The sequence below is a fragment of the Taudactylus pleione genome, unplaced genomic scaffold, assembly GCF_031769625.1.
Source record: "Taudactylus pleione unplaced genomic scaffold, aTauple2 ptg000396l, whole genome shotgun sequence".
NCBI classification, from domain to species: domain Eukaryota; kingdom Metazoa; phylum Chordata; class Amphibia; order Anura; family Myobatrachidae; genus Taudactylus; species Taudactylus pleione.
In genome coordinates, this window is record NW_028284797.1 from 3,440,938 (window position 1) to 3,468,494 (window position 27,557).

The window sequence follows — 27,557 nt, forward strand, 5'->3', positions numbered from 1 at the left end:
AAAGGCAAATCAGTCTTTAAAGGAGCAACTGAATGAAAAGGATAAAGAATGTAGAAACCAGAATAAAGAAGATAAGGTATCTAATGACCAATTTCATTTGTTTAAAGAACTGAAGACGGCTGGACTAATGTAAAAATGAGGCACATCTAGCTTTTGAGCACTAAAACGTTTACAATATGAGTGAGGAGGGGAATGGGTCATAAGATTTCTTATGATGCGAAAAATTGAGAGACCGTAACAACTGGCACGTGCAACTCTTCATTTTGTTCTTCATTAACATAATTACCCCTACTGATGATCATTCCAATGGGTTTTCCATACGAATATTCTTTTTGCTGCACATATTTAGGTTGAAAATTGGTCAAAGGCATCTCTAGGTAAGTTATATTTATTTAAATGAGAATGGTTGATTGGCTGGGCATATGTGGAGATATTGTCTCCTGTTGTAAGATATGGTTTTCCAGAGCATATACAAACAATTTTGAAAAGTGCCATAATTTAAATTTTGAGATGGCATTCCCCGATTTTGCTAAATGCATCTGATAGTAGGTTGGGTATTACCAAGCCTTCACCTGTGTGGTGTGGTTATCTTTAAATATCAATCTGACAGTAACAGATGTCTGCCCCTGTCCCAATACAGAAGCGATGATGTTATTCACCACCTGCACTCTTACGAGTGTGAGCTCTTGGGGCAGGTTATAAAGTAATTTTATGCTACTAATATATTTGTCTATATTGTACTTTATGTAAACAATTTTACCTATGTTGATATACCAAGAATAAAATATTCAGGTATAAGATTTTTCGTTGCCATAAGGCTTTTACTTTTGGGTGATGTTTTCAACAAAACAAAAGGGCGTATGAGTTAAGCTGCACACACACATAGCGATTTTTTACCCGATCTGGCCGATTCCGACACATCGAAATGACAGATCGGGTAAAAAATGCCCAAATCGTGAGTTCCCACTCATGATCACGATGCGATGCGTGCCCCCGCAGGTGGCACATCGCATCGTCAGATCTGCCGTGCTGTACTGCAGATCTGACAATCTAGGACACAATGCACTATAAAAAAGTCTGGCTGCAGGAGATCGGATGGAGATTGGACAGCATATTGTGTGCTGAGCTGCCGGGGAGAGTTTCAAGGGAAATCGGACACATTGTCGGATCGTAAGTATATCGGTATGTGTGTGGGCACCTTTAGTTATCAGCTGACATTTTTAAAATCTTGTTATAAAAACTCCCCTGTAGTGGAGATTCTTCCTACAGATGAATATTAGCGAACCTAAGGTTCCTGAATCCTTGTATCTCTATTTTATAGTCTCTACTAGCTAAGGTCCACCTGTAAGGTGCTGCTTGTGATATATGTTAGTGCGATATAAAGGTTTTTTTCCAATATATAGTCAATTATTTATAGGCAGCACTCCACAGAAAAAAAGATAACGAAGTCAGCGTTAACAGCTGTTAACGCTGACTTCGTTGTATTTTTTTCTGTGGTGTGCTGCCTATAAATAAGTGACTATTATTGGATCTTTCTACCTCTTGGGACTGTTTGCACCCTGAATTTTGAATTCTTCTGTGGAGTGCCGATCAAACAAACCATATATATACACAAAAATAAAAGGATTGAATTTACTGGCTACCTTGGTGTGGTTTTGCGCCGGGGACTTCAGACTCCAGATGGTGCCCTTGGCAAAAGCAGGAATTGCGGAGTCACACCAACTTAGAGAAGAGGGAGTGTGATGAGGGGAGAGAAGGGGAGGCACCTCCACCTCCTTTCCTCTGGCTGGACCACCTCCTATCTTCTACCGTGGTAGCCACCAGCATACCATTATGAGTCAAACTGGCTCATTATAGCACCTGGCTTGCCTGCTGTTATTGCCACTGGCCGCGGGCCCCTTCATTGCGGCGGGCTCCGATGCAATGCACTGGCTGCACTGCCACTAGTTCTGCACAACGATGGAGCCTGCACTGCGATGGCCACTGAAATCCGCCGCCCTAGCTCCCCCCCCCCAGTTGCATCCCTGGTATAGGCACCAGAATGCTCTTATATTCATAGCATTTAATGGTTGTCTCTCCACTATCCCAGTGTCAGTTGCAAAAGGAGAACAATAAGGTCTCCATTTCATCATTGCATGTCTTATTTTCATCCTGAGATCTTGCCTGCATCTAATTCTGCTGCAATAAACTCAATTCTGCTTGAGCTCTTTTAGCTTCTTATGTCTTTGTAGATGTTTTAATAAAGATGAGGGAAAACAGTTCATATGACTATGACATCAAACTCTTATCTGGGACCCAAATGCCAAATTTGTACCATTTAGGGACCTCTACTAAAATTCCTGAGTGAACATCAGCATTCATATGACATTATATATCCATAAAAAGGGCCACTGTTCTCTTTATTCTTAAAATGTATAGGTTTTTTCATCCCTAAATGAAGAAGTGCAGAACAGCTATCCTCGTCATTTAATTCTTGAGCTACTGGAATGATGAACAGTCAAACCTTTCACTGGGTTTGATCTTGGGTGTCCTATAATCTCGTTTAAGGAGAATTTCTATCAGAGGCGATAAATCGTTAAGTTAAAGAGTGTTAACTTAATGAGCCTATCGCTTGTTTAATACACTTATCGCCTGTATGCGCGCTCCCGTTTATCGGACAGTTTAATTTCGTTAAGTGGTCTGCGGGCATTCACCCATTAATTCTTGACAGGAGTTAAGTACAGGTGAAAATAGGGAAATCAGCCTGTACCCCAAAGAAGTTAAAATAATATTGGCTAACAAATATAGAAGTTTGTTAGTGGCCAAAATCAAAGGGTTTGGGGTTCTTAAATTGTATCAAATGGGAGTTCTAAGCATTTTTCAATAATAGTTTAAAATGATAGAAAGCAAGTATTTTTTGGAAAATACATGTTCTAGAAAAATTAAGGGTACATACAAATGAGTGTAAGTAGGCTTTTGTGTCATTTAAAGGCACTTTTCAAAAATCTTCAAAAAACACCTCTCACTGCCAGCTGCAATGTTTAAAACACCTGCCCTGTCCATACAGCACCCCCATTTACCTGCCTCACATCTTTAAGTTAATTGTTCTGCACTTTGCAGTTTTTCATTCCAAAACTGCAAAACTGACATGCCATTCTTGGCCAAATGAAGGTAATTAAAAAAATATTTTTGACTAATTCATTAAGGAAGGGTGTCCCAGTGGTTCTGAACCAGGTCCTGACATTTCTAATTTAAAATAGGGTTTTTGCAAAACTTAGCACCTGCTCAAGGGGTCCCATTAAAAAAGATGCGTTAACACCAATACAGAATGAATATGCGGTAACTGGCCAGCTGATTGAATTATATTTTAACACATGTTTATTTTAACACGTGATAAGGGGTTACCATAGCTTATTGAATTCATCCCGAAGTCAGACCAGATATAGATTTCACACCACATTTAACCATGTATAGTGTGAAGTCATTTTGTCTGTGGATTGCCTCTGTTACATTTCAGTTAATGATGTTTGAAAGATTTACTGAAGCAGTTTGTAGTAGTGTAGTGGTGTTTTCTCAGTTCCTCCTGGAGCACAGAAAACATGTATGAATTATTTTGGCCCATATACTACAATATAACATTTTTGCTACATTGTTTTTCCAATGTTGCAAAAATTTTATCTTGTAGTATATGGGCCAAAATAATTCATTTTGTTCTTTGACTATATTAAATCTACACAGGGTTTACAGATGTATTATGCCAAGATCATGTGTATTGATGAATGGTCTACCTCAAGGCGTGATAGAGTGGTATGCAGTCGGGATGCCGACGGTCTAAATACCGACCACCGGCTCCCGATTCTCTAATCCCGGGAAGGGTCTAATGACAGGCGTCGAAATCCCGACGCCTGTCATTTTACCTATGCTGGGGAGCCCGACGCCTGGCATCCCGATCGAAGGTAAGCCAGGTGCGAACAGCCACGGGAGAGGTTAGGGGCTTCTGGGGGGGACTTAGGGTTAGGCACCCTCTCTGGAGGGTTAGACTAGGGGAAGGGGGGGTTATGGTTAGGCGCCCCTTGGGGGAGGTCAGGGTTAGGCACCCCCCTGGGAGGGTTAGATTTAGGCACTTAGAGGGGGGTTAGGATGGGTTAGGTTAGTTAGTACTTACCTAAAGCACAGTCAGGATCTTCACTGGTGCCGGGACCTTCACTAGAGTAGGTTCAATGCTTCCATGGATTTGCCAATTATTAACTTTGTTTAATTTGAAATTTTTCTAAAATTGTGGCTCCCATTACTGCTTGGACCAGCTAAGGTTGTATCTTATTGAAAGCTCAATATGACTTCAGAAAATTTATAGAAAGAATTTACCAGTGACCCAGTCCTAGCTCACCAATTCTATATCCCACCATTTAAATTAGGGATAGATACATCAGACAAAGCCTCAGAATCCAACTTTCAAGAAAGACAAGTGGACAAATTCTTACTCTATTCCTGTAAGCAGGAAATTTCTTCTGAGTAACCAGGACAGTGCATTTGATCGTTAATTTAATTTGTGTAAAAAGATACAGAAAGTAAGATTTCTGTGTCTATTACTGAATGATGAATGGATCTCAAAACTGCCTAACGGTCGCGGGCCCACAATAGCAATACTTTTAATTTCAAAGAAGAGTGTGTAATTGTGAATTACTCACTATTGGGAATTATGTTGCCAGATTGTGGGAATTATTCCATTTCATGTAATCTTTATGATTTATCCATTTGATACCAAAAACAGTGTTGTTCTAAGCCTCTGTTTTTTTATTTTTAAAGCCACTACATGGATGTTACATTTTCTTTCACACATTTTGCAGAAAACTGTGACTTTGGTCATCTCAGGGAGGGTTGCCTGGGATTTGGGACCTATAGTGTCAAAACCGGGACAGCCCGGCAATTGGGATGGTTATTTACTCTATTTGAATCAAAAGCTGCTCTTATTTTATGAACAGTTAAATAAAAGGCAAACTATTAAGTTTGTAAACCATCTGGTTAATTTTGGTGGATACAATATGTTTTGGCAAAACCATACGCCAAAATTGTATTACAAACTTCATTGAATTTCATTAAATATTCTATTACATAACTTAAGTAGCTTTCACTTAGGCCCGTATCCAATTAGATTCGCACCTGTGATACTTTTCAGCCTACCGCACTTTTCGTCTACTTCGCTTGTTTTGGCTGCGGTAAAATATTCGGACACGCCCCCGCTATTCACCGTATTCAATACCAAAGAACGCGAAAACGCGTCCTGGCGAAACCCAAACAGGCGAACAGTGCTGTCAAACATGGGCAAATCAGCCTAACACCCCCCCAAAAGATGCCCTAATACTGAGGATCGGTATAGATGTCCCCGAATAGCCCCCTTGAAGCTATTTGGGGTCCTTAAGTGTTTTCAATTGCATCTATATAGTGTTTTTGCACAAGTGGTGAAGAATAGCATTAAGCAGTATTTTTCCTTGAAAATAAGTAGTCCTGTCAAATTTGGGGTACTTGAAAATGGGTGCAAGCATAGTTTAAATTTGCTAAAGTTAAGTTTTAAGTGATGGCAAAAACGCACTTTCAGCAAGCAGCTGCGATCAAAAAAACACCTACCCCATACTTGTAGATTTCCCAAAAGTCTACTTTTTATGCGTGTACCCCAACTTTGTACTTTTTCACCCCATTTTCAAAGTCATTTTTTGGGGTGTTCCTCCTTTTTCTTTTGTTTTTGACACAGTTATCCTTTGGGGGGCTGTCCCAAGGGTGCAGAGTGGTTTCCGCACCTTTGCACCCGAAAACCGCAATTCTGCACTTTTTTCTGCCTGCTATTCTTAGGCGAAACTATTTCGCCTATTACATTGCATTGACTTTCTGCATACGTAAAAAGTCTTAGCAATTGAATACGGCAAAAAATTTCCGCCTGGCGAAATGGCGTCATCTGCGATACTTTTTCGCAGATTACGGCTTTTCGCCGCTAATTGAATACGGCCCTTAATTAGTGATTAAAACATCTTCAGTCATCTTCATCTGTATTATTTTATATGCCTTCCCACACTAATCTTTGTAGTGGTAAAAATAAGACCTCTCTGTGGTATTCTTAATAAAAGTAATACACTCTTTCAGTTTCTCACTTACTGTAGGGACCATCTGACAACTTCCTGTACTCTGATTGATGGATATTTACAGCCGTTCACCAATCAGTCTGTGAAGACCTTCCACCACGTACTCTGCAGTTTTATCTCCCTCACTACTCTGCAGATCTCTCACCCTCACTTATCTGTAGTTTTCTGTCCCTAACCGCTTTACCTTAGTTCTCTTTCTCCTCTTTCTTGTAGTGTTCTCTCCTCTAACAATCTGCAGTTCTTTCTCAACTTCACTAGTCTGCAACTCCTCTCTAAAGCAGTGTTGCAATTTCAGGTGATGACTATGAAGCTAAAAAGAAATAAGCTGTGTCTCTGCATAGTCTATTAATAACACAATAATAAAATAGTGATATTAATTTACTGTTATCTTTAATACACTGTTGTCACTATAATACTGATATAATGGCCATCACTAAAGCAGATAAGGAGATAATCAGGGGCTCAGCTATTTATCTGGGCTATTCAGAGCCATAACTCGACTTTTTGGTGCCCTGTGCCAGAGAAAGCATTGGCACTCCCCCCCACCCCCCATTTTTTAAATAGGGACATAAGATAGTGCACCTGAAAAAGGGCCATGGAAGAGATAGGGGAGGCCAGGAGATGCTGGGGATAAAAGAAGAAGAATCTGCAAGTGAGAATTATAATAGACTGGAAAATTGAAAGGCCCAAACAGCGCCCCCTGCCATGCGGGTGCCCTGTGCCATGGCACTGGTCGCACCACCCTAGTTACGGCCCTGGGGCTATTAGCATTCCCCACTCCACTTCTTCCACTTTTATATTCACCACTGTTTGGGACAGAGGCTGGTTGGCAACTTTTAGCCTGGGGCAAGTGCAATCACATAGCCCCGGCTTTTCTACCAATGCACAGCAATGACAAGATGGTTATGGCAAAAAACTGCAGGTGTGCTTTATCTGACTGCCCATTCCCATTGTGTCTCATTGCTCTTGCATAACTTTCTGAATTCCCTCTTCATTGCCATCTCATTGCCCCCTGCATAAAGCTCTAATTGCCACCTTCATAGCTGTCTCGAGTCCTCCATACATATAACCCTTAGCTCTCACTGTTAGGTCCTTCGATATAACACTGTGCCCCCCGAAGCACACACTGACTTCACAGCACTCATTGACCTCATAGCTGACTCACTGACCACCACAGCACACACTGACCCCCTCACTGCCCTGTTAACAGCATTCACTGTCCAGCTTATAGCACTCCCCCCTTCTCTGTCCACCTCACAGTACTCTCCTCCTCTTCACTGTCTACCTCACTGCACCCCCCGACCCCATCAATAAGCACCACTGTTCACCTCACAGCACTTCCCCCGGCCCCTTCACTTTTCACCTCACAGTACCACCATGACCACTTCACTGTTTGCCTCACAGCACCACCCTGGACGTTTCAGGGTTCTCCTCACAGCACCACCCCAGCCCCTTCACTGTCCACTTCAAAGCACTCCCCCTCTCTCCTTCACTGTTCGCCTCACAGCAATCATCCTGGCCTCTGCACTGTCTACCTCACACTACTACCCTAGCTTCTTCACTGTCTACATAAAAGCACTCCCCCCTTCAATAACCACCTCATAGCACCCCCCTTATCCCTCCAAAGTAGACCTCACAGCACTCTTCCAGCCTCTTCAATCTCCACCTCACAGCAATCCCCCTGGCCCATTCACTGTTTATCTCACAGCACCCCATCCCCTTCACCGTCCACCTCAAAGCACTCCCCCCTTCATTAACCACCTCACCCATCCATCCTCCAAAGTCCACTTCACAGCACCCCCCCCCTTTAATGTCTACCTCACAACACTCCCTCTTCAATATCCACCTCACAGCACTCCCCACCCCCTTAATGTTCTTTTCACAGTATTACTGCACAATTATTATTTTTTTTCGCATCAGGGGAAGGTGGGGCTAGCACTTTAGAATGGTAAGACTTCCCCCAGGGGCATGTTCACACACACTGGGGTGTTACATCTACTATTATGCAGTGAGAATGTACATGTTGCAGCCACTCCCTTATGTCTTGATTCCTGGATTACAAATGTTGGAAGGTATGATTTATACACTTTGAATTGCATTATTGCCTAAAGCAGAGGTCTCCAAACGCGGCCCTCAAGGCTTCCCAACGGTATACAGTCAGGATGCCGACGGTCGAAATGCCAACCGCCGGCTTCCCGATTGTCAAATCCTGGCAGGGTACTAATGACAGGTGCCAAAATCCCGACACCTGCTATTAGACCTACGCCGGGAGACTGACACCCAGCATACCGAACAAAGATTAGCCGGGCATGGCCAGCCACGGGGGGGGGGGTGTTTAGGTTTCAGGGCTCAGGGGGACTTAGGGTTAGGCACCCCCCCAGGAGGGTTAGGGTAGGGAAAGAGGGGGTTAGTGTTAGGCACCCCCGGTGGGAGGTTAGGGTTAGGCATGCCCCCCGGGAGTCTTAGGTTTAGGGTGCGGGGAAGGGGGGGTTAGGTTTAAACACTTACAGGGGGGGTTAGGGTTAGGCACTAGGGGGGGAGGCTAGGTTTAGGCACCCCTGAAGGAGGGTTAGGGGGGAGAGAGGGTTAGGAGTAGTTAAATATTTACGATCGGCATTTTCAGGGCTTCCGGTCCTGCGCTGTCGGCATTTGAACCATCGGACATGGGTCCGGCAGTCATTCATACCGATCCCTTCCCAATTGTTCAGGTTTTAGAGATTTCAATGGTTGAGCAAAGGTGGCTTAATTAGTACCTCAGTCAATTTGATTTAACTACTTGTGCTCAACCATGGAAATCTCTAAAACCTGAACTGTTGGGGAGCTTTGGGAACCTCTGGCCTAATGAATTGTTTTCCTAAATCGTCCGCTTTCCCTAGCAGACTGACGCATTGGCTAGGGAATAGATAGTATTTTTCTAGGTGTTGATGAATCATAAATATAATAAATAATGATGTCATGCAGATCTCTAATAATAAATCCCTTACTATAAAAAAGTATATCCCTTTTGCTATGCAAAAGAAAACTTGATGTTCATTTGTGCAAATATCTTACATTCATTAGATTTTTTATTGTGAATTTCTGCTTTCTTAAAGTTGTTTTTTTTTTTTAAGTAACATGGGTTAAAAATAATAAGAAATGTGTCTTACACAATCCAACCAACATTGTCTGCATACAAAAGGTTGCCTTAATAATCTTCAAAATTTTTAGACAGTAGAAAGAAAGTATGACACACATTGTTAAGGAGTTTGTGATAATGCCAAAAATTTCTTATTTTTTGTTTTCTTTAGAACATCAATTACTAGTATAATCCATTGTAGACACCTCTGCTAATCAAATAGAATATACAAATGTAAAATGTTTCTGAATAAAGACGGTCAAATATTTGTAAAATCCGTACATAATGAATACATTGAATTATTGATATTGCTTTTGTGAATTATATTTATGAACACATTTAACTCTCTATTTACACTTTTTAGTTAGGAGCACTGAAGAAACAGGTTGAAAGTAAAAATATGACAATTGAAGAGCTGCAACAGGAAGTATGCATCATTTTTTAAGGGTATTTAAACATATGTATGTTAGTTTAATTATTCCAGACATTTAGCAGACATGAGACATTTCAAATACTTTGATGAATTTATAAAAAGAGTCAGGAAAGGTCTTTAGACATAAACAATATTCATCCAATACTGAATTTATGGTAAAGTCATATCACAAAATAAGTAATGCTAGCTGATGTACCTGGCTTTGCCAGGGTAATTTCTTATGTTATTTGGCAATTTTTAAGAAATGCTGTGTGAAATGTCTGGAGGGACTAGCTATGATTGGCTAATGGACGGGCTATGTTGCTCGAGACAGGACATAGGCTTAGCGGGCACATGGTCTTGTATGAATCCAGTGTTGCTAGTGTGTACCGGCCTTAAGATCTGTTGAGGAAATATTTGTAATTCAATTTGAAAAACACAATTTGAGTCATGGTTGATATAATAGAATTAATTAATTTTTTTCTTGTTAGAAAAGAAATATTGAAAGTGAATCTTCCAAAAAAGAAAAAAAGCTAAAAACATTGGAAAACCAGGTACTATGATACTATATTCCAGCAAATAATTAATTATAGCACTTTGATGTTATATGGATTGTAGGGTGGTAAAATGTACACCTAGTTATTGTATATCTATATTTGTTGGTTATGTACATGCTCAAGTCTAGCACCTTCTACAGATGCCAGGTCACCACTGTAGCAGTATATACTCAAAATCAGCAGTTTAAAATAATTATAGTGAGTAGCAGACTTCTGGTTTTGGGCATATGATGCAGTTTTAGGGCCAGGTGTATGCGACATTCTTCATGTACCCTGTCGCTTAATGATGGAGACATGACAATACAATCTTTTAGATGATCCTGCTGTATTTAACTAACAGTTAAAAATACTACAGTATATGGGTTTTATGTACAAACTAGACCTTTTGGCTGCTCTGCAATTTTGCCAAATGTAAGCAAAAGAAGAAGAAAAATAAACAGTGATTTCTTCCTTTAAAGACGTTGTCTGATTTGGAATAGTCCAGCGAGAATTTCTTTAAAAGCTACTGAGGATGTTCAACAAGTATGTGTTATAATGGTGTTTCTTTAGCAGGGAAAAGAGGGCTAGCACGTTAAGAGTTCTAATACTGCTTCCATGGGCATGGTCACACACACTGGGTTGTCACATCCACTATTTTGCAGTGAGACGAAACATGTTGCAGCCACTCCTCTGCATCTTAATACCAGGATAATGAATGTTGGAAGTTATGATATTATACACTTTGAAGGTGCATTACCCCCTAGGGAAGCTATAACGGTCCCATTGGAAAGGCATCATTCTGAAATTGTAGTGTGTACGCAACTGCCTCTGATGGCTGCCGATAGTTCAATGTAAAACTTCACCTCTGAACATTTGTATTTAAATCAGCTCCGATGTGGTTTCCCTCAGCTCATCATAATACATACAGACACTTTGTCAGTAGCCCAGGGAAAGGAAGCGTGTGACACTCCATCTGCCATGAAATTACACATCTTAGCATGCCTGTAACAGCAGCATGTGGCAGGGCATGCTGGGAGTTGCACACAGTGTTCAACCTCAGATCTGGTTCTTGTTGATGGCAGCAGGGTTGGACTGGCCCACAGGGGTATAGGGGAAATCCCTGGTGGGCCCCACTGCCTGTGGGCCCACCCCCTCCTCTAGGTGTCAGGTTTCAGACCCCAAATTATAAATTGTTACACTATTAGACAGTCAGTTACCTGGTGGAGCAGGACCACTGATTAACAAGGGGGCTTGGTTCACTTCTATAGAATCTACACCAAGATTTGCCTAATGGTTAGCCAACCGTCTGTGGTGGTAGGCCACACCCCCTCTGGTGGATGACCACTCCCCTTAAGCATGGGCCCTTACCACTTATTATCCCGATGAGCCCCTCATGCTCCAGTCCGACACTGAATGGCAGGAGTGATAACAATGTGCCTTCTACACCCCATGTGAGTGCATTAACTTGTATTGCTGGCATGGCTTCACCAGACACCTGTATCATGCCCCTTGACTTTACCTCTGTCCATTACCATGGCCTCGGACAGTGTTCAGGAAACTCACTGTAGCGACCACATAGGCATCAACATCTTTTACAGGATCCATTCTCGTAGGTATAATAATGAAGGTCTAATAAACAGTATCAATAGTAGAGTACAGCAGCAGAGTATATACAGAACTTCAACACAGTACAAGAACAATACTGTAAACCCCCAAATTGGCGATTCTTCTAGTTTTTCTTCCTGTATGTCCGTTCAGTCCGGCTCATTATTATAACTAATCAGCATTTTCCACCCTGAATACACTATTATCTGACAGTGTTTATGGAAGCACTATAGCCCCTATTAACTACAATCTGAATTTTAAATGCGGTTGTAGTGTGATATTTTCGCCTACATTCGCATTACTAATTTAGGAAATATCACAGGAATTTATCAAATAACCCTTGCAGGGACAGAGCTTGCGATAAAGCTCTGTCCCTGCAAATTACCTCCGCATAAAAAATGCAGTGAGAAGGTGCCTGCGCATGCGCCGATTGGCTTACAATACCCCCGCACCCCCCCCTGCGACCCTCCTACGGCGGGTCCCACGACTCCCCTCCTTTCCTTCGGCTTACACTTACCACTTACCCCAGTGTTCAGTGTTATGGGGTGCTCCTCTCTCTGGGACTCCGATCAGCTGGTCTCCGGGCTCCTGCACTGTGACCCTTTATGCTGCAACTTGAGATGCCGGCATAGAGCAGCTGAACAGGGTCACAGTGCAGGAGCCAGGAGACCAGCTGACTGGAGCCCAAGAGGACATCACCAGAGCACTGATCTCCGGTTCCTGGATGCAGGTAAGTGTTTTCTTTTTACAGTGATCAGCTTGTGGTCTATTTAGATCACAAAGCTGATCACAGGAACCGGAGTCCGGAAACCTAATATTAGGGCAAAACCCTAATAATGCCATCTGATGGTGGCGTTATTATCATTATCTTTTCACAATATATTTTTAGTAGATCTGAGCAGATCACATTACCCATTACAAGTATGGGAAATGCGATCTGCTTACTAAACATATGTGAATTGAAGGGATTGGAGTAGTTTTTCAAGAAAACTACTCCAATTGCTCTTTAATAAATTCATATGATACTAAAATAATTTAAAAAGTGTGTAAAAACACCAGTTTTCACATTATTTTAGTTAAAATAATGTTAATAAATCTGCCCAATTATCAGAAGACAATTTGAAATTGAGAGTATAGTATGGAATGAAACAAGTATTTTGTATATGCTCCATATCGGCTGTTTTTGGGATTGTTTTGGCCGGTTCTAATTGGTCTAGTTGTCAGTATTGTTTGATAAATCTGTCTAGTGTATACCGGGGACAATATTTTCCTAAGTGGTGATGCAGCATTAATATAATAAATAGTGATGTCATGCAGATCTTGAAAAATACATCCCTTTACTATAAAAAAGTATATCCCATTTGCTAAGTGATTTGTCTCCACTAAACATATGTAAAAGAGAACTTGTGATGTTTGTGCAAATTTTTACTTTCGCTTACTTAGGGTCTCATTCAGACCCGCTCGCGAGCGCAGGACGCTCGCAAGCGGGTTGATGGTACCCAAATGCGCATGCGCACGACGGAGGGAGCTCCGTTGTGCACATGCGTGAGACCCGGATAGCGACAGCCAAGCTGTCACTCCGGGTCTCGCACCAAAGGGGGCGTGCTGTCGATGGTGATTGACAGCACGCCCCCTTTGGTGGGCTTGCCGGGGGCGTGGCTGCCAGACGGAGGCGTTCCCATGGGAACGCCTACCGTCTGGGGCCGGCCCCACTGACATCACTAGTGATGTCAGTGGGAGTGATTTTGGCTCTGATAGAGCCAAAATCACTCCAGGGCTTGCGGCAGCGAGACCCTACCGCAGGGTCTCATCGCAAGCCCATCATCATGGACGCTCGTATAAGCTGTGCGTGGTAACCCACAGCTATGCGAGCGTCCAAAAGGCCGCTCCAAATTTAAATAGGACGGCCCTGATTCAGAGCGAGCGCTCTGGTCAGAGCATCCGGCTCTGAATCAGGGCCTTAGTTTTTTTTTTTTTTTTTAAACACCTGGGTTAAAAATGTTTAGACAGTAGAAAGAAAGTATGAAATATGTTTAGTAGTGTGTGACATAGTCAATGTCTTTATTGTCTTTAAAACAGTATACTAATTATACTAGTATAATTAATTACAAACACCTTTGATATTCAAATAAAATATACAAACGTAAAATGTTTCTGAATAAAGACAGTAAAATATTTGTAAAATCCGTACATGATGAATACATTGAATTACTGATATTGATTTGTAAATTATATTTACGAACACATTTAATTCTGTTATCACACTTTTTAGTTGGGAGCACTGAAGAAACAAGTTGAAAATAAAAATAAGACAATTGAAGAGCTACAGCAAGAAGTATGCAATTTATTTACTGTTATTATGATTGTTTTCCCTTATCTTTGTTTCTCCATTGTAGGTACTCACTACCTCTGGGGGAAGCAGTCGGAAAGCCGACAGACAGAAAATCCCGGCAAGGGTTAAATGACAGGCGTCGAGATCCTGACGCCTGTCATTTTACTCACTCCGGTAGCCCGACACCCGGCTTACCGATCAAAGGTAAGCCGGGTGTGGACAGTCGTGGGGGGGAGGGTTAAGTTAGGGGCTCCCGGGGGGGATTTAGGGTTAGGCAACCCCCCGGCAGGGTTATGTTTAGGCTAGGGGAAGTGGAGGTTAGGGTTAGGCACCACCCCCCCTTGGGAGACTTAGGTTTAGGCAGCGGGGAAGGGGGGGTTAGGTTTAGGCACTTAGAGGGGGGTTAGGGTTAGGCACTTGGGGGGGGGGCGTTAGGGTTAGGCACCCCTAAGGAAGGGTTAGTGTTAAGGGGGGGGGATTCGGTTAGTTTATACTTACCTTTAGCGCAGTCGGGATCTTCACCTCTGCCGGGCTTCCGCCACCTCTGGAAGCACATGTATAGACTATTTTATGTGCGCCAGTGTGTTTTGCTCTGCCACAAACTATTGCTGCCAGTAATGTGTTTCTACTAACGCACACCCCTCCTTTTTTCAATGTCCTCAGGAAATAATATACCTTATATTTTTTCTATATTCCACCTGCCCTGCTATTATGTACAGTATTCTAAATACTTCTCTCTTGTCATTTGTTTATGAAACATGGTCATGCCTTTTAAATTGCCTGCACTGTTGCTGCCATCTACTGGTAGCTTGCACTAATTACAAGTTCTGAGTTACCTGTTTCTTATTACTTTGTCATATTTGTTTTTATACCAGGCTCCCTACTGCACATTTATGTCTCTTTGTTAGCATTTTCTCCTTCTATTCGTTGTTTATTCTATGTTTATTTTATTCTATGATAATATTCACCCTGTATTATCTGCTACTGTTGCTGTCATTGGTAGTTTGAACTAATTGCACAGCATGGTTTACAGATTCATTACTTGCTTATTGTTAATTTGTCAAATTGTTTGTATAAATTCACTTTTGCAAACTTCTGGCCTCTTCATGAGCTATGTCTCATTATTATTATCTGAGTGTATTCTAGAGACCGCAATACACTACAGACATCGTCCATGTGACTTCAGTACAAGACAGTAAGCACCTGAATGACTGCCTCAAATTATATAAAGCATCATGCAGGCTGCCATACAATATATATTGAAATGGAATTGGTATAAAGTCATAGATGAAGCATAACAATGCATGGTAAGGGTCTCTCCTATGGGACCTATCTTTTGCTGTCTGACACAGACTGCATACTTTTTCCTGAGCTTTGCTTTATTTTCCTTTGATGTGATACATTTTTCAACATTTTTCTTAGCTTTCTTATAGTGTACTCCTCCTTTTTACTTCTCCTTTTTAATCCTTCATTCTTCTCTATCCTGCTTTAACCTGTTTCCTCCTCCTTCATCCTCTTCTATACTCATGCTTTTTCCTCTTTCATCCTTCTCCTTTTCAATCCATCATTCTTCTTTATTCTCGTCTCTGTTTCCATCTCTTTTTCCTGGCCCTTTGCCCTTCTTGATTATTATCCAGTCTACTCCCCTCTCCTTCGCCTGCTTCTTGGCTGTATCTATCTCCAAACCTCAACTCCTGGTCTATTCTTATTTCTTACTCACAAGGCATCAGAGAGTGGTGTCCAATTGGAGGAGCTTAACACATGTAGTTAGTGACATAGTACCAGTGGTGTGGGAGTACAGTGCATGTTACACCCGCATCTATACAGTATTGAGGAGGAGGTGTTAGTAAGTGGCCAGCAGCTCTTCCTGACCCAGTGTCTGGTAACAGAGCACACAAGAGAAAGTGGAGGAGTGCTGCTGGGGGGGAAATGGTATGTAATACTGACAGACGGAATCCAGGTGGTCAGAATCCCAACGCCTGGATCCTGACATGGTTAACATACCGACACTTGGTGGTCGGTATTCTAACCCTGCCCCTCTCTCTACCTTAACCCTCCCTCCCTGGTGTCTGAACCTAACCTCTCCCCCTAGTGCTTAAACCTAACCTCTTCCTCCCCGCACCCTAACCCTAACCCTCTCCCCTTAGTGCCTAACCTCAACCCTCCCCTTAGTGCCTATCCCCTAAACCTAACCATCCCAGCATAGTCATTAAAGCCTGATAAAAAATTATACTTGTGTACCATATATATGCATATAAATAAGTAGTATCAAAACAATATTGTATAGACAGGACCCTTTCTTTTGATCCAGTATATTGGAAAAAAGGTACCAGTGTCCTGTAAATCACAGATTAAGGGCCATATTCAATTAGAGGCGAAAAGTCTGAGCTTGGACTTTTCGCCATCATCGGAGGTTTCTGCAAGGATAAAGTATCGGGCGCGTGCCCGCTTATCCCCGTATTCAATTTGGACCCGGCGGAAAGGTAAGTACGGAAAAGTCCTATAAATTTTTGGGAAATCATCCTGGCACCCTACTAAAGATGGTCTTACATGGCGGATCACTATGGGTACCCCCGATTTGGCCTGCTGAAGATATTTGGGTTTTTTAAATAGCCGCTGCAGGTGCATAAATGCGCCTGTGAAGAACAGTTGAAGAATAGCATTTATCTTATTTTTTTTTTTAACAAAAACTATGGCCATCAAATTTGGGGTACATGAAAATGGGTGCAAGCATATTTTTAAGTCCCTAAAGTAATTGTTTTAAATTCTTCAAAAATGCACCTGCCACTACTCCCCGCATTCTAGAAAACAGCTGCCGCATACATGGGAACCCCCCTGAATCAATTTCGCTACTTTAAAACTTTGTTCCCAATATTTTTTATTCACCCTCAAAATTAAAGTTCATTTTTTTGACACAGATTACTTTTAGGGGACACTCCCAGGGCTGTAGGCTTTTTTTTTTAAGCCTGCACCCCATAACCCCAATTCTGCACTTTTTTTCACCATGTATTACATGGAGAAAAGTTATTCTCGTTGTTTAGCAAAGACTTTTCGCAGCGGCGAAATGTCTTTGAAATTGAATATGGGTATAATTGAAATAGGCAAAAATGAGGTCATCGGCAATAAATTATCGCCAATAACGGACTTTTCGCCCCATATTGAATATGCCCCTAAATGATCAGAATCCTCTACTGTAGAGTGTTAGTGTCACAAAGTTTCCAATAATGTAGCAGAAGTGGATAGATGAAAAGTCTGCTTTGGTTAGGAGACAATTGAATACCTTTCATTCATTCCAATAGCATGACTCCAATAAATTGTAACTGCAGTGATCACATACGTTCCTTTGGAAAAACAAACGCTACTGGTTAGCTGGACAGTGCAAAACTTCTTACCATTGCAGCATGTAAATATAAATCTCAAAGACGGCCAAATGCTATGCGAGCGGCCAGGAGGCCGCTCTAAAAAAGAGAAGGAGGGCACTGATTCTGAGCGAGTGCTCTGAAAGAGCGTCCGACTCTGAATCAGGCCCTGTGTACTCTGCAGCAAAGCCACTTTGTATGAGTAGGTGAATAACAGTTTGTCACTGTTCCTCAGCAGAGTCAGCACCAACTGCTAGAGGACTAGAGAATCCACACATACAGGCATCCATCACTTCCATGATGAAGTTAAAAATACAGACACACTCCTTCAGGCAGTTAAATCTACTGTGCATTCATATACAGAAAACACATCATGAATTAAAGTGTCAGCTATTAATGAGTAAATATTAAAAATATACACTATTTGAAATAATTGTTTTAATTATATTCATCAGTTTGTTTAAAAATGAAAAGCAAACAGTAAAACTCACTGCGCTAAATGATGGTCAATATTTTTTATTTAACAGAACAAGTCTCTAAAAAAGAAAATGAAAGAAGAATACAAACAGTGTAATGTTCTAGAATCTAAGGTATGATTTTTCATCTATTTCTAGTACCTAGGAGTATGTTTACTAAAATGAGAGTTTTTAGAAGCATAATTAATGGTGGTGAATTTGCTGGCTTTATAACAGGGTTGTTTAGTACCTTGGCACTAGTTGTTAACTCCTTTTTATTTATTTACTTTTGTCTATTTATGTGGGGAGAGATACTGACATAGGGCCTGATTCAAAGGTGGACACAATTCATGCACAGCTGCGATTTATTATGGATTCACATGAGCGAAAATATGGAAATGCCAATTTCAGCATTTGCCTTCTCTAATACCATGCGACAGACTGAGTTAACCCTGAGACGCCCACTTCTATTATCTGAGCACAGTGTAAATCCACTGGTGATTAAGAACATTCGACCATCGATGCACCATCGACCCTCTTGAGCAGCCTATGGCTCGCGCAATGTATCCAGCTCAAATCCCTCAACAAATGGCCTCTCTAGCTGCGGTGCTGTGAAAGAGAACGCAGCCTCATACATTTACACACCCATGACACGCTATTGACACTCCCATAAGATGGTCTCTTTTTTCATTCACTTCAGGTCACCTCCCAGAAACACCTATGATTCGCAGAGGCCTTTTCCAATGATACAGATCCCGTATGCAACTGTACAGTTAGGTTCACGTGTGCGCAGTATGGGTTTCTCAGACTTTGAGTATACGCAATAGCAAAACAACACTCAACTGCGCAAATATCTACTATCCCTACTCCTCCATAGGTCCGATTTCTGAATTTATCTGCTTCTGTTTTTTTTTTCCCTCAATTTAAATTTCTCCATTACCCCAGATGTGTTCCAGCTGTATTGTTCTCAAATAATAGGAACTATCTATGGCAGTAGAAGGGCTTATTTAAATTGCAATACATCTGAAGTAATCTTGTGCACTTTTTTTAAAACATGGTAGCAGCTGCGACAGCTCCAATGTGGTAATGCAGCAGGAAGCATCATGCCACCTGCATGCATTACTGATCAGAGTTGCATTCTAGAGCGCAACATCGGATCATCTGCAATGCCATCGGCCAGCAAGTGACCCATGGGGTCATGCAAACCGGCTGCCACAGATGCTGAAAAGAGGCCAAGAAATCTTTCTCAGCCGATGAAGATCCTGGCTTCATCACTCCCTCACAATGGTAAAGACGTCACTGCCCCCTCCCCGCCCAGACATGGCAGCAAAGCTGCCAGCGATATCGCAGACCCATACTGCACATGTGCAGTATGGGTCCAGCACATGAGCAGATTCCTAAACATCAGGAATCTGCTTGAAAGGCTGAGCTGCGTCTGCAGCGGAATCAGGCAGAGGTCGTGTGGAGGTGGGCACCGCAGGGTAGAGATGGCCATCGACAATTAATGGTTAACCACCAATGGGCAATGGTTTTGTCATCAATGGTTCTCCGCCATCGATGGCACAGAGATTGTTTTTTTGTTTTATTTCTCATGTGCCGGGACATGGAGCATAGCTCCTACACCTTAACATGACCCATGAAGCTCCGCCCCCACTCCTGATTGGCCCTCTGCCCAGCAAGCATTAAAACAGGGATGAACATCAGTGGATGAAACCATCGACATCCACTGATGGTTAACTTACAGATGGCCATCCCTTCTGCAGGGTCATTGTGGAGATGTAATTGCTGAGCACTGCAGTGGCAGTGTGGAGGTATACTTGCACTGGGATGCTGAGCTCTGCAGGAGCAGAATGGAGGTGCACTTGCACTGGGATGATAGTCTTTTTGGATGGAAATGGGCAACAAAGGACAAAATTGAAAATCAGCAATGATTACCAAAAGGATGATCTGGAATGACTGGAACTCAGGAGAATCACCAGGAGCCAACAGCAGAGGGTAAGATGATGGGGGTTGTCAAGAGGTAGTTTATATATCCTGTAAAATAAGTGCTGCTCTGAGTGGTCAGAAGTGCTCAGCCTACTAAAAGTCCTGAGCATTGATTGGCTGACACCACGTGTCACGCCACTGTGACTACTGCAGCCCAGACCCAGAAGGAGGGAGCCAAGAACTGAGTAACTCTTTTGGAGGATGAGAGAGGCACTGACCCAGAAAGAGAGAGCAGTGGCCTGGCATTTTGTGTCAAAATTATTCAGGAGGATTTTAGTGGAGGCAGCACAGAGAAGTACACTGGTTATATTTATAATATATGCTGGATGGAATGAGGCCTTTCTACTAGGGTGAATATTTTAAGGACAGAGGGGCTAATTCAGCATTGCATGCTAGTGCAATGCTGAATGCAGATTCGTGATTATCGGTAATCTGCGAGTGCACAGGATCCGTTCTGCGCATGTGCAAAACGGGTCCTGCATGATCGCACTCAGCCCCTGCTATGCCTCGGGCTGGTTGACAGGCAGAGGCATGTGAGGGGCAGGGACTGCCGGTTTGTTGGCCCCATATTAAATAAAAAATAGATATAAGAATCTGCGCTAATTAATTAACCAAAATATTGTGAAACAGTAGTAAATATATCAGTCAGCACTCAGTTCCAAATGTATTTAAAAGGAAATAATGCCTTTAATTACATAATAATTATTTTAAAAGTTATACATTAAATATTTATAAAAGAAAATGTAAGCACATCCACATAAATAAACTGTTATGAGAGTGTCTCAATGAATGAAAAGTGTCTCACCAGAAAGGCAGGAAAACTTGGCTTGTAGAGAAGCCTGCCAGTAGGGCAGGATAACTTGGCTAGATGAGTTACCTGCCAGGAGGGCAGGATAACTTGGCAAGATGAGAAGCCTGCCAGGAGGGCAGGATAACTTGGCTAGACGAGTTGTCTGCCAGGAGGGCAGGATACCTTGGCTAGATGAGTTGCCTGCCAGGAAGGCAGGTTAACTTGGCTAGATGATTTGCCTGCCAGGATGGCAGGTTAACTTGGCTAGATAAGTTGCCTGCCAGGAGGGCAGGATAACTTGGCTAGATGAGAAGCCTGCCAGGAGGACAGGATAAACAACAGGCTGAAATAGTACAGGTGCAAAGGTACAGTTCAATTACACACAGTGCGGCTGAGAAAGCTGTAGCTGCTGATTATACAGAGGAAACACGGACCCAAAGGCTGTAGCCTGCATACACTGAGCACAGCATGTGGATGGTGAAAACAAACAGCAAGCTAACGGCAATCAGAGCAGAGTGGAACAACACTCTGTATAGCTGAGCTACCTGCTGAAGCCTTGAAGGCAGCGTGGAGGGAGATGGAGAGTGATGACTGAAGCAGCGGCTGGAGTGTAGACGATTCTGGCGGATAGCTGGAGCAACCAGACCGAGCTCAAGCCGCTGCCACGGCTTTTGACATAAACCAAGTATACTTTCTAATATTTTAAATATGCATGGTGACTCAGTCCAGTGTCCAATCACTTAGTGATAGTACAACATTAGTCTGCAGTCTCTGTTTAGCTTCTGTGACTGTTCCGTTTTACCAATATATACTGACTTTCTATTTGTTCATATAAGCTTTTTAGCTTTAGTAATGTAATTATTTCCACTTAATTAGAATATTACAGCCACAGCTAATTCTGCAAAGAAATTAGTGGGCATATAGAATTTCAATTGTCTGACGATAATCCAGGATATTTACCCAATCCTATTAAGAATTATAATTTTCCAAGATGGGTCCTACCACAATTAAGTTGCTGTAAGTGCTGCCTGTGTCTTATCAGCCCGCAGGTTATGTACAGCCCATACTGATGTGAGACCTGCTTCCAACGCAGGTCTCGTCACAGTTGGATCAATTGCGTATGCTGTCAGCAGAGCTTGTGTCTCCTCTACTCACAGGTAGGAGATGCAATCCTGGACCAGTAGCAAAGGATCACCATGTGTAACTGCAGTCTTTCCAATGAGGACTGGATCATCGGTCACCAAGTGGCTAATATCCCAAACGAGGATGCTTGCAAACGGGGATCCACTGACGCATTTCGCCCCTATAAGGGGGGTCTTTTTCAAAGTTCAGATCTGATTATTTGTTAATCTATATGATTATTTATTTATGCTAATCTATATCATATTTCAAAAGTTAATTACTTTTTCTATAATATAAAATCAACTCTATATTAAATAAACATGCAAGTATGGCATACTCCCCGTCGCTACTGAGGGTTTTCTCACCCTTGTGCTGAGATAATTTTTTCACCTTGCTGTCCTCACAAACATCAATATCCAGGGGTGTTTTGGTCCACCGGGAGCACTAGACAATTCCCAAAGTGCGGGATCAGGGCTAATCCGAACTTGCGCTTTAATTTAAATTTAATTTAGCAAAAAGAACAGAAATGTTATATACTGTATGCCTCATTTCATTGGCGTATCTGTAATGGATGCAGGGTGTACGGTACATGAGCCCACACTGCACATTCTGCTGTAGAGAAGGTACTGGGAACATGTTGTAGGTACCATGTTCCTGGAGACCTGCACATGCACCGCAGAGAGGAGAGGGCCCACACAGAGGGCCTGATTTAGACCCGGACGCTAAGCCACGATCGCTCGCTATGGGCGATTGTTGGCTATCTGCGCATGCATATGCATCGCAGTGCGAGTGCGGGAACCAGTCACTGCGATCGGGAATCGTGCACTCGTAGCTCAAAGACTGAGCGCTACTTTGAGTGACAGATAGTGTTGTTTGTTGGTGGTAACAGGGGAAGGTCCTGGAAAACGGGGGAGTGGATGTGTGAACGCAGGCGTGTCTGAGCGTCGAAACAGCGTACTTTGAACGTGCATAATTAACATGGAAGCCTCATTGTACAAATCACCTTGTTGTATTTCAGCCTGCATTGATCGCAGTGCTTGCTGCAGGGTAGGGTCTACCTTAAGGGCTGCGAGCAACTCCAATGGCCTTGATGTTACTGATTAATCATACACTTCCTGGAGATGACGTGTGCTAAGAAAGAAAGTGGGCGTCAATACACCGGCGTGCGCTCACTCTGCCGTCTCTCTCTAATGGTGCATACACACGGTCAGATTTGTCAGATGAACTATTTTACCAACGATGAATGATTTCTGACAGAATTAAAATTAATGAAATCATCAAAATCAGACTGCAAACACAGACAATGTCAGATATCGTTATCTGACATGTCAAAGATATGAACGATTGAACGATTTTTACAATCGTTATCGTTCATATCTAACAACAAATCTGACCGTGTGTATGCACCATAAGACAGCCTTACACCAGACAGTGCAATCGCGGAATTTGCATACCCGGCCCCTTTTGGCTGCGAGAGATAAGCTTAGCGTCTGGGTCTGAATCGTCCCCAGAGTCCTCTCCTAAATCTCCCCTGCGTGGACCTGTACATTTTGTGTAATTGAACAAATACAGATGAACAACAGCTATCTTGTTCTTTGTAAAAGAACTGAACTGTGTAAGCTGTCCATACTAAATTGCCTACTATGTGACATTGGTAATTATATTGAGCATAGGACTTTCCAGAATTTTTATCAAACAGTTTTACATCTCTTACTACTGTAACTCAACTTCACTTCAGCAAAAACTCTTAGGGCCTGATTCAGACCCGCTCACGAGCGCTTAGCGCTCACAAGCGGGTCGATGGCCGGGCAGTGCGCACGCGCGAGCCCTGGAGCAAGCGAGAAATCACTCGCTCCGGCGCTTGCATCCAAAAGGGCGGCTGTCGATGTTGATCGACAGCTCGCCCCGTTTGGTGGGCGGATCGGGGGGGGGTTGGCTGGCCAAACTGAGGCGTTCCCGAAGGAACACCTCCCATTTGGGGCCGGCTCCAAAAAAAAAAGCCGCCCTGATTCAGAGCTCTGAATCAGGGCCTTAATACTGTGCAGCTCCTCATTATTTGTGCCTTATCAAGTTGTGTGGTGGTTGGCGCTTTTATCATAGTATTTAAAATTTACAAATTTGTAAATGGATTGTATTTTAAATACAGCAATGGATTTTACATAATTTGATGTTATTGATCCCTAAACTCTTTGGGCACGATTCTATTCAGCGCGATGTAAACAGCGCCGGGAGTGAGCACCCGGAGCTATTCAATACACCGCGCTGACAAGTCCGATGAATGAATCAGACAAAAGTCCCGGCGCGAGGCTGTTTTCTGCCCTTCGCGCCTGGAAAACAGCCTTGCGCCGGGAAGTTAGGTCGGGGAATGCCCGTTATCGCGCCTAAACACCCTGTTTAAGGCGCGAGAACGAGCCTTCCCCGACCTAACATCGCGATGAATTGAATAGCTCCGGGAGCTATCTCCCGGCGCTATTTACATCGCGCTGAATAGAATCGTGCCCTTTGTGTATTTTCTTGATTTTTTTTCTAAATTTTGCTTCCTTAAAATATATGAACTGAAATCTGAGCTGAGATATTTTTAATATGGACATTTTTTTTATAATTATTATACATTGGTGATAGAGTTAGATTTGTAGCTCATGTGAGAACAGTCAATTTGCTAGGTAGCCCCAGTAGCATAAATTCATTCCAGACGCCCGAAGCCAAGTTACAGCCCTAAGTGGGGTGAATATATTGTGGGCAATGGAGGAGGTGCCCCTTCAGTGCTGGCGCCCGGTGGCAGGCACCTCCATTGTCTCCCATAGTTCTGCCCCTGGGTAGCCCCTTTCCATAGCCACTGCCCCAAAGACTGCTTCCTAAATCTGATTTTCCTGTGGATCTTCTATTTCCATCACAACTTTAGCCAAAAAACTGAGGAGAGTGGGAGCACCACTCACAAAATGCAATCAGGAGATTGTAGAATGCAATTGGGTCTCAGGCTCACACACAACCCTCCACCTCCATTGAAAGATGGTGAGCTTTATTGATTTGCCAGTTTTGTTTTACAGAACCAGCAAAACCCCTGGTGCATGTAGCAGGGCTCAGTGGTATGTGTTAATGCAGTTTTAACATGATCCTAAAACGCTATATGACATGATTTTGGTTACAATATTTGCTGAAAATATGACCTGCATATTATTTAGACATTATATTACTAGTTTGTTAAGTGCAGCAACACAGGTTTGTAAAATTATGACCCTATACCAAGCTGTTAGTAAATTATTTTCATATATGTAAAGGTAAATGAACTACTTGTCAAGAATGAAAATGTTACAGTACAACATGAAGCAGTGGTCAGCAGCAAAGAAATGGAGATAACAGATGCAAGGACAAAAGAAGAAACTCTGCATAAAGAAGTATGTTACTGTATGTTACAATTAAATCAGTGGCAATGTATAAAAAAATATGTTGCTTGCATGTGTGAAATTACAAATTATTACTGATGATATAAGCACAGCTAAATAAAAATGCTATTATGTTTCTAAACTAAAAGTCTGCTGGATTGAGATTTTCATATTTTCCCATAGGAGATATGCAATTGCCTCCAACTTCGTAAAACGGGCATGATTCCAGCAATTTTCCTGCTAGTTCAAAGTTGTATGTAATAGAATGCGAATAGACACAAAGGGGCAATGTCGGAAGCAGTAGAGCAATAGTTTCCTTCTGCACATGCGTCCCAATTTTGTGCGTACAGAGGCCCTGCTTCAGAGCCGGACGCTCTTGACAGAGCGCTCGCTCTGAATCAGGGCGTCTTTTTTTTTTTTATGGAGACCATCGCGACCATCGGGCTTTTGACGAGACCCTTGTGGTAGGGTCTCGTGGCCGCAAGCCCCAGAGAGCTTTCGGCTCAAACAGAGCCGAAAGCTCTCCCACTGACATCACTTGTGATGTCAGTGGGGCCGCCCCCAGACGGTAGGCGTTCTCATGGGAATGCCTCCGTCTGGGCAGCCACCCCCCTGGCCCGCCCACCAAAGGGGGCGTGCTGTCACTCAACATCGACAGCACGCCCTCTTTGGTGCGAGACCCGGAGCGACGGATTGCCCATCACTATCCGGGTCTCGCGCATGCGCACGACGGCGACTGCTCCGTCGTGCGCATGCACTCTTGGCCACCATCAACCCGGTTGCGAGCACTCAGCTCTTGCAACCGGGTCTGAATCAGGCCCAGAGTCGCAATACAGATTTGGACCAACGGTAGCAGAAATGTATGGGGCGTTTCTGAACAGTGACTGGGTACTAATGGCGGTGGCTAAAAAGACGCACGGTGGTGTTGAGGAGGTGTTGCGTCTTATGGGAGTATTTCATGCTTGCTGCAGGCGTGTCACTGAAAGTCATTGCATTCAAAGACGCTGTACCGCTCACATAGGAAGCCATGCCATAGGTGCAAGTTTCGATGGTGCGTACGAAGCATGTACGGATACTGAGAGTGGGTATCTCAGTCCTTGGCCATTCGGACACACTGATCTTCACCAGGTGAGAACTTTGTAGCAGCATTAGCATTAAAGACACAGACACAACTGCAGCAAAAGACGCTGCTATCGCATCTCGGAATCAGCCTCAAAGTTCCAATAAACCTGCCAGAATCAATCTCAATCACTGTCCCAGTTTTTTATTTTAAAGGTAGAAATCACCACTTGTAATAGCCGAAAATGCACAAGAAAAACTTGCAGAATAAAGTAGCTATCCAATGTACTAAATAAAAAAAAGCATATGGGATGATGCTACTGTCTATTACGAGATCCCAATGCTTTTTGGAACTGCTAGAGGAATAAAAGGAAGCACTTTGATTGGTCAAAGTATGGCAACCCCCACCCGCTGACCAGTAAGAACGCTCCCTTTCATTCCTATGACAATGCCTTCAAGTGACCTGCCATTAGTGTCAGGGCCTCGTTTGAGGCAGTCACATAGGGCATGATTCATAGGTGAATGTAATGTCGATACCGCATACAATCGGCCGATGGTTTCAGTCTGCGCATGAGAACAAGAGCTGGGGATTTCAGTGGGCATTAATGGGGGTAGCTAAAAAGGCGTTGGCATGTCTTGTTCTAAAGACGCAGTTGCACTGGCACACTGATGACCATATTCAGATGGATAATATGCACCTCCATAGAGTTTGGGCTGTTTTAGAAGGTTCAACCAATGGTGCTTCTTAATACGCACAGTGGTGAATTAGCACCGCAGCCGGCGGACGTCTCTTTATGCATTAGCATAAAGACACAGGGGGTCATTCAGACCCGCTCGCGAGCGCAGGACACTCGCAAGCAGGTCGATGGTACCCTACTGCATATGCGCACGACGGAGGGAGCTCCGTCGTGCACATGCGCGAGACCCGGCTAGCGACGGGATAGCCGTCGCTCCGGGTCTCGCACCAAAGGGGGCGTGCTGTCGATGTTGATTGACAGCACGCCCCCTTTGGTGGGCGTGCCGGGGGCGTGGCTGCCAGACGGAGGCGTTCCCATGGGAACGCCTACTGTCTGAAGCCAGCCCCACTGACATCAGTAGTGATGTCAGTGGGAGTGATTTTGGCTCTGATAGAGCCAAAATCACTCCAGGGCTTGCGGTTCAGCGAGACCCTACCGCAGGGTCTCCGTCGCAAGCCCGATGGTCGCATTGGTCTTGACCATCGCTACCATCATCATGGACGCTCGCTATAGCTGTGGGTGGTCACCCAGAGCTATGCGAGCGTCCAATAGG

At 43.2% G+C, this 27,557-nt stretch overlaps 1 protein-coding gene across 1 annotated transcript in view; it reads left to right on the top strand.

Moving 5' to 3' along the window:
- The window catches only part of SYCP1 (synaptonemal complex protein 1), a 470,977-nt gene that overhangs the window by 330,577 nt on the left and 112,843 nt on the right, over window positions 1-27,557 (top strand). Inside the window, exons 21-26 of the mRNA XM_088446296.1 lie at window positions 5-76; window positions 9,593-9,655; window positions 10,132-10,194; window positions 14,054-14,116; window positions 18,000-18,062; window positions 25,104-25,220. Of these exons, the coding sequence (XP_088302422.1) occupies window positions 5-76; window positions 9,593-9,655; window positions 10,132-10,194; window positions 14,054-14,116; window positions 18,000-18,062; window positions 25,104-25,220 (441 nt within the window). The remainder of the gene's footprint in view (window positions 1-4; window positions 77-9,592; window positions 9,656-10,131; window positions 10,195-14,053; window positions 14,117-17,999; window positions 18,063-25,103; window positions 25,221-27,557) is intronic.